Source organism: Centruroides sculpturatus, unplaced genomic scaffold (assembly GCF_000671375.1).
Source record: "Centruroides sculpturatus isolate CEXI.00-Female unplaced genomic scaffold, Cexi_2.0 scaffold1535, whole genome shotgun sequence".
NCBI classification, from domain to species: domain Eukaryota; kingdom Metazoa; phylum Arthropoda; class Arachnida; order Scorpiones; family Buthidae; genus Centruroides; species Centruroides sculpturatus.
Genome location: NW_019386313.1, coordinates 72,348 through 83,184, shown reverse-complemented (window position 1 = coordinate 83,184; position 10,837 = coordinate 72,348). Strand labels below are relative to the sequence as shown.

Below are 10,837 nucleotides of genomic sequence, written 5' to 3'. Positions count from 1 at the left end.
TTTAGTTCCTCGCTCGAGTTAACTCGGGCAGGTTACATACCGTTACATAAAACACGGTCCTTAAGGTCAAAAATTTTTTTTTGAATTTTTGGAATGTTTTTTAAGTCTCCAAATTTTTAAAAAATATTTAAAAATATACGGCCAGCTAGTGTTCACCCTACTTTAAACCCTTTTCCTCCCGCGACGTCTATGAGAATGCCCTGGGAAATCCAATTCCAGCTGTGTTCAAGGTCATCCAGATGTGTAAACAATGACTCATCAGTGTTAAATTTCACAGAAGGGCAAGACAAAGGAAGTTAAACTTTAAAGCCTTTTCTTCAAAATTAGCGCATTTCTTTCGATTTTTTTCAGTTTTAAGTATTTTTTATGTTTAATTACATTTACATCAAAAATTGCTAGGAACTAAAGCGATTAAGGTAGATCTAGCTGTCCTTTACATCCATAAACGTTATATGTCAGTGGAACAAATGGAGTGAGCTTTGAGTGTTTTACGATTTTTGGAGACTGTCTATAAGCGGGCATCCTAAACAAGCCTATGTGTATGTTTGTCCAAGAAATTTTTGGATGAAATACAAACCGCACAACTTCAAAATCGCATAAAAAGAGACTTTACAGTACTTTACAATGTTTATTTAAATTTAAAGTTTAAAAGAGATTTTAAAAATGAATGTATATTATCAATTTCTCTAAATATTAATCGCATCGGTAACCTTTGTTTTATTCCAGTATTTCTTAAAAACAACAAATGTTTCTGAACAGCTTGACTGTCCTGTTCAGATCCATTGTATGTGTTCCATTTAGAATGCTCATCCTATCATTTAAGAACACAATAGAACAAGCATTTTAGGCAATATTGTACATAGAAAACAGAATATTAAATTCAAGAAAAAGAACATTTTCAAATNGCCGTTTTTCCGGTTAAGCCTTAATCCCCTCCATCTCCCCCCGCAGGGGAATTTCGAAAAATCCGTTCTTAGTGTGCATTCCCATGGTATACCCTACTAAAATGCAGATAAAAACAAAAAATCGCATCTAAAATAGTACAGTAGAAGCCGTTTTTCTGGTTAAGACTTAATCCTCTCCCCCCGTGGGGGAATTTCGAAAAATCCCTTCTTAGTGAGCGTTTTCATGACGTACCCTGTGTACCAAATTTCACCTCTTTAGGTTCAGTGGTTTGCTCTGGGCGATGATGAATCAGTGAATGAGTCAGTCAGTCAGGACAAGCAATTTTATATATACAGATAAGTATATGCTTTGTGTATATATGCTAAACATATACACTTATTCAACCTGTAATATAAACATGAGGCCTTATGAGATCTCTTTAAAATGGGAATTGATCTCTACCTCCAGCTTAGTTAACATTAAATGATTACTATTTTATTACATTAATTTAAAAGTTGAATTATCATTAAAAAGTACTGTACAATATATATAATGCTATAATTGTAATCTTAAGTATGTATATTCAAATGATTTTGAATGTAACAATTTTCATTCAGAAAATTTTAAAACTAAAAACATTCATTACACAAATTTCATTTTCAATAAAGAGAATACTTATATTAAATCACTATAACTATACAAAACCTAAATTAACTTACGTTTTGTTCCAACAGATGACTGATATAAAATTCTTGATTCAGTATTATTTTGTTTTATTAAAGCAGGAGACTCTGATGAATGAGATCTATGTAAAATAATTAGTAAAACAGATTTAATGAAACGGAAATTGAAATTTATAACTATAGTTTAAATTCAGAAAATTTTACTTTTTTAAACATAAAATAAAAAATTACAAGTAAAAATAAAATTTGGTTAATGAATAAAAATCTGAATAGAGTAAATTTTTTTCTAATCTATTATATTATATTTTGTCTTGAATCTATATAATCATACAAAAGCTTCATTCATAATTTATATGTATACAATCTTTGTAAAATAAATTTTGAATAACAAATAAAATTTATTTTTTAGAATTATACAAGAGAATTATGGATTTTCAAAACTTAAATTTATAAAAATAAAGTAAATTATTGTTGCTGAATTAATGATAAAAAAATTTGCAACATTCATAAAATTTGAATTTATTCATTCCCATTGCACATTTAAAATGTTCAATTCCTGTACCATCTGACTTTCAAAGATAAACATTTATTTGTGACTTACATATTCATGTTATGGAAAAAACTCAATAATGTCTGAAAGTTTGATTTCTTAGAATTCCATTGATGTTGAAATTATGCTGAATTATTTATTTTTATATTTGTGTAAGATTATTAATAAATGCAACTATTTGGATTCTTTTATGACAAAAACTTTTCTACCCTTTTTAATTCTTTAAAATGAAATTGGCCAAAATCAGCTTAATTTGTTCAAAACAAAATCAGCTGAATGGAAAGTTGTTTGACTGTTTTTTTTCTATATAAGTTTCCTTTGTAGCCTGAGGAAAAATAAAACAATTAATTTTGTCTCCAACTAAAGAGAAAAAGTTCTCAGAGTTTAGAGTTAAGAGAGAACTAGGAAAAGTAAATTCATAATAAAGAAAAAATAAATAAAATAAATCTAGAATATGCTCAATGGTTATGTGACACACAAACAATAGGGAACCAATCAAAATCACAAAGAAAAGATATATGAATATATTTAATCATAATCAAATATCAATGGAATCCATAAGTATTTACAGGTAAGTAAATGAAGCTTTAACACAACAGAACAAAAAAATGGTAAGAAATACAAAATATTTAATTTATGTTTATGCATAACATGTTGTAACATTCATTACATGTTATGTATTAGGTATAACTAGTATTTTAAACATTTAAATTAATAAAATTATCATATTACTGTTTCAATGTATTCCTCTATTCCAGGGGTCACCAAAACTTTTTTCACAGCAGGCCAGACAACTGAATGACGAGTGCAGGCTACATAACCATTTTGTTCAAAACAGTACACTGAATACACAAAAAATAAAGACAATCAACATATTTATTTACCAATATACAAACACGATTGCTGCAACAAGCTTGTAATCATTTTTCTTAGAAAACTTCATTGCAGGTACTTTCACAAAAAGCACTCTGATATCCAAAATTGCAAAAAGTCATCAAATTTTTTATTTCACTGATGAGTAGTTTCTAAAAATTATATTATTGTCAGATGCAAAAATCAGATTGGACCAATTTTGGCATTTTTACTTACTGTGTAAAAAAATTAAAATAAGTGTATGTTTATGTACAGTACAATCTATGATATTTCCATATAAATAATTATTTTATCTCATTTGTGGCATAGTGCGGCAGTGGTGGACCAGATGAACTGACCTCGTGGACCATAGTTTGGTGACCCCTGCTCTATTCCATTCAAATAACTTTTGCTAAACAAAACTGTGATTATAATTAAAAAAAATTAATTGCCAATAATCAACTGTACTTATGTAGTAAGTACAGTACATCTAATATTTTGCAGATTTGAATTAAAACATGAAATTACTCTCTCAGTGAATTTACAAATAAATACATTAAAAAAGTGACAATATTATTCTCTTTGTTATTTTAAGTGTCAAGTTAAAAATGTGAAAATTTAGTATTTCTAAGTGAAAAACAGATTTTAAATTATTCATAAGATATCTCCTTCTAGAATCTTCTAAATTAATTATTAAAATACAAATTTAATTATAATTATTAAATTTAATAAGAGATGGCACCTAACACCTACCTCTAATACCAAATTATTTATAATTTAATTTAAAATAATAGCGGTAAAGTAGCCTGCTTTAATCCAGCAATCATTTAGCATATTACTAAAATATGGGCTTCAGAATGTTTATATGTAAAAGAGATGGTAATCAGGTTCATAAAACACTTCAGTTTTGATAAGATTGCCATTAAATTATATGTATAGATCCAAAATGTATACCTATGAATCACTCATTTGTTGCAGTTCAAGTTTTAGGCTGTAGTGGTTGTAATTTATGCACAACAGAAATCCATCAGTATCAGGTTTCAATATCCAAATAATACAAATGTCATTAATGTATTTTCTATAAATTAATATGTAAGGGAGGAAGAAAGGACCAACTTTATTCTCCAGCAGACCTACAACTAATTTACAGACGTCCCTATGGAAAGCATCCTCTGACAGGAGGCTTCCTATAGGAACATCTCTTTTTTTGTAGGAAGAAGCTGTGGTCAAACTGAAAGTAAGATGAATAAAAGGTGTGATAATTCCAAAATATGCTAGTGTAGTGTCAGATTAGTGACCTTCTTCATTAGCTAGTCACACAAAATGCAGAAACAAGACTGTAACATGATTGATAGATATATTGATTTAAAGTCCAAAATCATAATTTAAGCTCTGTTCATATTGGGGTGGTGGATCATAACAAGTCAACAAATTGTTTGGAGTTAGTTATCATGAGATGGTAGTTATCCAAATTATAAGGAAGAATATTGTGCATGGCTTTTTCTAGATTTTGGGTATAGGATCTAACCTTGTCAAGTATTGGCCTCAGTTCCCACTACTTTTATGCATCTTAGCAAACACAAACAATTTAGGAATGTTGGGTGAGGCAATAACATCATCATCCAGGTGCAAAATTTTGGTTAGTTTTGATTGTGTAAACATTGAGACAAGCACCTGTAACTTGTCAACATAACTTTCATCAATTCTTACACTCAGTATCATTGATGTAACTGCAGTGTCACATTGTAAATGAACCTTTTCATCAGCACACAAGTTCAACTCTTGTCAGCCTTTTTTAATGAAATTACATTTATTTATATAGTACAATAAATTTAATTTTGAATAAAAAATTTTTTAAATGTTACGGCATATTTTCAAGAAAACAGTTTGTTTTTACTCATGGGTTTGTTGATTTAATGTTCTAACAAGTAGCTCTGAAATTCTAAGCATTTACAAAGTTGTTATATTAACAGCAAAATAGCATTATGATTACGAGAAAATGACCATGGCCTTCTCTACTGATCACTACATCACAATGAGTTGCTAAATCAAGGATTGCTATAAAGTGAGTATACTTATATATACTTTATAAACATAATTTCATAACTATTTGAATTATGATTGAAAATAAATCTTTCAACTTTGTTGTTAGGCAATCCACTGATGTAACTTTACTTGGGACAATAAAACACTCCTCATAATTTTAAGCAAAAAATCAATTAGGAAATTATAACTAATAATAAACTTTAAAAAAATTAAAAGCTATTGGCTATTTTTCTCAGTAAGACATCACACAAGGAGCATTTGTTGATATAGATTTTATTGGAAGAAATGCGTTTCGGATTTTAATGACACCTCTTCATAAAGAAAATATCAGGTAATTGACAGTCAATTACCTAATATTTTCTTTGATGTTAATGTCAATTTGTAACCAACAACCAACCATGTAAGTTATAAAACATTTTTTTATATATTATATTTATTATTATGTAACATGTAATCATTTTCTATCTTCCTTTGTAAAGTCTAAGAACTGAAGAGGGATTACTAAGACCCAAAATGCATTTCCTCCAATAAAATCTATATCAGCAAATGGTCGTTGTTTGATGTGTTACTGAAAAAAAAAAGCCAATAGCTTTTAATCCTTTAAAACCCACAACAAAACCAGTAACAGAAAATCTAATTAAATAATAAACTTATTTTATTACATTCTTTACAACATATTTCAAGTATTTTCAAGTTTATAGAATCTTCCTCATAGTCTCTTTTCAATATAAGAAAATTTAAAACTTTTGCAAAATATTCACAGAAATTATCTTCAAAGACTATGTTAACAAAAAATGTCAAATATAAATTTTTTGAATTTGTGAAAATTTAATGTCTTTTGTAAAATAATTCTAAATAAAAATCCTTCCATATTAAATAAAGTGTATCTATTACAAACTAAACTAAAGCAGTAATAAACTAAATTACAATTTTGCAATTGATTTCAGAAGTTTCAGAAATCTTCCAAAACTTTGTTTCAGATTTCTGAAACAGTTTCACATAAATCAAAAATCTATTAATTAATAAATTATTTTCATTTAAAAAATGTAGCAGAAATTAATTTATGATTAATTTAGACATCAAAATTCTGTAAAAAATGCAATTAAATAAATTTTTTAATGTTTAGAATTTATAAGTCTATTGAATTCTTTGATTTATCTCCAAATTATAATTATAGATAATGATAATAATAATACCCAAGAAGTTTTAAAAATTACTATATACAAAATGTTAAGGGAAAAAATTATAGGAATACTGATTTCATAAGAATTTAAAATTAAAACTTTCCACAAATCTAAAAAATTACCTATTTTGATTATTTTCGTTAATCCTTACACCTGCATTATTGGGAGAAATGTTACTGTATGAAGTAGGTGAAAACTGAATGTTATCTTGACAAGGAAGAGAAACTTGTATAAAACCTCCTAAAGACAGAAAAACAGTTTTTCTTTTAATATAAAATGAATATTTCTTATATGGAAAAACTTAAGTGTAATGTCTTTAATTCTAAAGACATTATACTTGTGTATGTGATAAAATACTTAACTGCAGAGGTGTAGAATATTTTCAGAACCCAAAATTGCTCCAAAAAATTATTATAAACAAAATAAAAACAATTTATGAACCAATTAATAGTTTGAAAAAATCAAATTAAATCATGCAAATAATTAAATAGGCCTACTATATAATTTGCTGTGCAATACTAAACTGATAATGTAAACAAGTAACATTTCAGTAACCAAGAAGCCAGAAAAAAAAACACTCACTTCAAAAAGCAAATGTTTTCATCCATTTTTAAAAGGCTATCTTCAGGCTGGTGTTTTAAATTGAAATCACACAATTTTAGAATGGATCTTATCTCTACATTGCCATTGCTTTTTTCTTGTGACTGTCTTGTAAATTTCCATTAACTCCAGATATAAAGTGGCCACAAGAAAAGAAAAGCCATCAACTATAAANGTCAAAATTTAAAAGGAATTGGTAGGACAAACGAACATTACATTTTTATTTATATAAATAGATAGAAGATGATCTACTTTAGTTCATTTTCACAGAAAAGCAAACTTAGGGCATCATACTCGTAGCGCCATCTGTTGGACATAAAAGCCTTAACCATAGATGATATCATTTAATTTATATGAATGTTTAATGGAATAATATACAGCCTATGTCTACCCTGAAGTTCCATTCTAAATATTGGTGAAAGAATTTTTGAAATCGGATGAGTAGTTTCGGAGATTACCTGCTGCATACAAACTTACATACAAACATTACCTCTTTATAATATTAGTATAGATTACAAAAATAACCATGATACCATAAAATAATTTATTTATTTAATCTCTTATTAAATTTAATAAGAGAATAAATTTTAAGATTATTAAATTTAATAAGAGATGGTGCATAATACCTATCTCTAGTACCAAATTATTTAACTCAGTCATTGAACTCACTCATGTTACTATGATTCACATAATCAGTAGTCTCAAGTTAAACCCATCAAGCAAACTCGAAAGGCGAGCAAAAGTAGGTCATATTCACTTGTTTATGTGTGTCGTTAAGCATGATGGGATTATTTACAATGCATCTGGGTTTGCGACTATAATGATTTGACCAATCAACTTAACTGTAACAAGTTGTAAACAAATCAACATGAATTAGTTTACACATGTTATAGTTAAAAGTTTTGTCTTATAGCAATATAGTACACAGAAACAAAATGGAAACCTCCACTGTTTTATTTTTAAAAATTAAGCAAAAAGAACAAAAAGAAATATCAGTAACGTATATAGAAAATAATAAGAAAATGTACAGTGGAAAATTCAACATTGAATTTACAAGAAAAAGACAATTCGATTTGTGGAGAGAATTAGTTGAAAAATTAATTGTGTATTGGAGCTAAAAAGTCCAATGTGTAATGGAAAAAGTATTTTAATTTAATCCTTTCTTCATATAGTTTTCTTCGTTGATCTATTTCTTAAATTGTTGTTTATTAAGATTTGTTTATTTTATTAATCAGAACTTAACACTTCTGGTTAATAAATATTCTTAATATAGTGTCTATGCTCTTAATAATTTATACATATAATTTACTGTTATTTTAATTCTCTTTTTCAATGAATTAGATACTTCTTTTTATTTTCGGAAAAATTTGCTGTATAATTTTATCAATTATGAATTAAAATTCTTTTTATTAGTGTTGACTTGACATGAAAAGAAATGGCATCTATTCGCGGTCAAAAAATTTGTTGCCTTCTTAAACAACCCTTTCGGCTTTTTTTAAGCAATGGCCAGCTGTGTATCATGGTAGGTGATTATAGGATGTGGGTACTGAAAGTGTCTCTAGTCAGTGCCATAAGTAACCAAAGATGATCATATCTAAATTAAATATATCTGGAAGGCAACATCAGATGGAGGTCTGTGTAGCATAACTGGCAACACATTCATTCTGTAATGGAAATTGTGGGTTCAAATCCCACTCCAGATCAATCTTCTAGAATACTCTAAATTAATGAATTCAATTCTAATTATTAAATTTAATAAGAGAATAAATTTTAAGATTATTAAATTTAATAAGAGAATAAATTTTAAGATTATTAAATTTAATAAGAGATGGTGCATAATACCTATCTCTAGTACCAAATTATTTAACTCNCAGATTTTAAATTATTCATAAGATATCTCCTTCTAGAATCTTCTAAATTAATTATTAAAATACAAATTTAATTATAATTATTAAATTTAGCAAGAGATGGTGCCTAATGCCTACCTCTAGTGCCAAATTATTTGATATTTAATAATTATTAGAAGTAGTAGCATAGTCCAATTTAATCCAATAATCATTTGGCTTTAATCTATACTAATATTATAAAGAGGTAAAGTTTGTAAGTTTGGATGTAGGAGGTAATCTCTGAAACTACTCATTCAATTTCAAAAATTCTTTCATCAATATTTACAATGGACCTTCAGGGGTTCATAGGCTGTATATTATTCCGTTAAACATTCATATAAATTAAAAAATATCATCTAGGGTAAGCATTATATTTTTGGTGTCAGCAAGTGGCGAGGGGCAAGATGTGCATGTATACAAGATAGGTAACTGTGTGGCGCAGTCGCATGGTCAGCGAGATACGCAGTGCATGTGTTCGAACTTGTATAACTATAAAGGTTATCTTATGTAAGAGTTTATCACATCAAATGACCAATCTAACACGTTTTAAAAATTCTTTATTCCTGTACTGTACACAATTTAAATAATTTTTAAATGTGTTAGATTGGAAACATGGTATGATAAAATCTTACATAACATAGCCTTAATAAATATAAATCAAATACTATAATATAATATCGTAGAAATGTTAGAAGTATGAAATAATCTAATAATCTTAATATTTGCTGTTGTTATTTTTTACCAGAGCAACGCTGGGCTCATCTGCTAGCAGCCTAATAAAATCCGTCAAATTTTTTGACTTTAATATATCTAACTATAGGGTCTTAGATGTTGATATTTGTATATTTAAAAGATAGCATATTACATTTAGTTGACATGGAAGAATATTTTATTTTTGAAAAATTCAAGCATTAAATTATTTATATTACTGTATTTATTAATTTATATTTGAATAACTATTTACTTACCTGTCATTGATAGGTAATACAAGATGCTGAGGAGGAGTAACAGATGCAGATGGACTAGCCAAATAAAGTTGAGTAGCAGTTGTTGTAGTTGTCACTGGAGACAGAGTAATGACTTGAGGTGATATTAAAGTACTCTGGTTACCAGAAATATTCATGTTTGCTGATGATGAAAATCCTGTTGTGACACCACTAAATATAAATAAAAAATCTTATAAATGTATGTATACAAAATAATAATTATGTAAAAGAACACAGTGAAAATAATTAAAATAAAAATATTAGAAGGATGTACAACTCAAAAAAAATCACAAAATCTAAATTTGTAAATATAACTATAAGTAGACACTGATTACTGTAATCACTTCTGGACTTGTCTGAACTGATAACATTAAGTAGAAATTGTAAATAAAAGTACAATTAGAGAAAATTGTGATTTCTTTGAGTAACACTAAAAGAACATATTTAAACAATTTTTAAATACATAACTTGAATATTTGATAATTATAATTAAGATTAATTAATATATAATTCATTATTGTTTGTTTGTTATCAACTTCAACAACAGCTAGTATAATGTCGCAATTTGAATTATTGCATTGTGATATTGTATAAATGATGACTGAAACAATTAACACTTAAAGCACTTGCAAAGACTATTTACAATAACTGATATTTACTTGTCATTAACAACACAAGCTGTTCATTAGCTGTTCTCCATTAGTATATCATTTGTATAATCATTATCAATTTTACATTTCTCACATAACTAATTTTATATGTTGTTACATTAAAGCTACATTTATTATGTGTTTAATGTAACAACATACAATAATATACTGTAAGGTCTCGTTTTATGCGGTGCATACGTTCTATAGAAAAGCGCATATAAAAAATTTGCATAAAAAAAAACTTTACTTGCCTTGAAAAAGTAGGGATACGTTCTGTAATTTTCTAAAATCGCATCAAACCAAAACAACGAGTTAAAATTAACTTAAAACCGCATAAAAAGTTTGCAGAAATTAAAAGAAATAGGCTGCTTAATAAATTACTTCGAATGTCTGAAAGAAATTCATATAAAAGCTTAAAATAAACTTGTATTCAAACTTAATTCAGTTTATTTTATTGAAAAGTAATACAAGGGGAATCCCCGAATTGCAAAAGCTCACTCTAAAAACAAATCACT

At 27.4% G+C, this 10,837-nt stretch overlaps 1 protein-coding gene across 1 annotated transcript in view; it reads right to left on the bottom strand.

The window, feature by feature from the left end:
• Positions 1-10,837, bottom strand: part of LOC111614509 (uncharacterized protein DDB_G0286591-like) — a 62,551-nt gene that overhangs the window by 30,065 nt on the left and 21,649 nt on the right. The window contains exons 5-6 of the mRNA XM_023355879.1: positions 9,655-9,843; positions 1,605-1,690 (exon numbers count right to left, since the gene is read on the bottom strand). Of these exons, the coding sequence (XP_023211647.1) occupies positions 1,605-1,690; positions 9,655-9,843 (275 nt within the window). The remainder of the gene's footprint in view (positions 1-1,604; positions 1,691-9,654; positions 9,844-10,837) is intronic.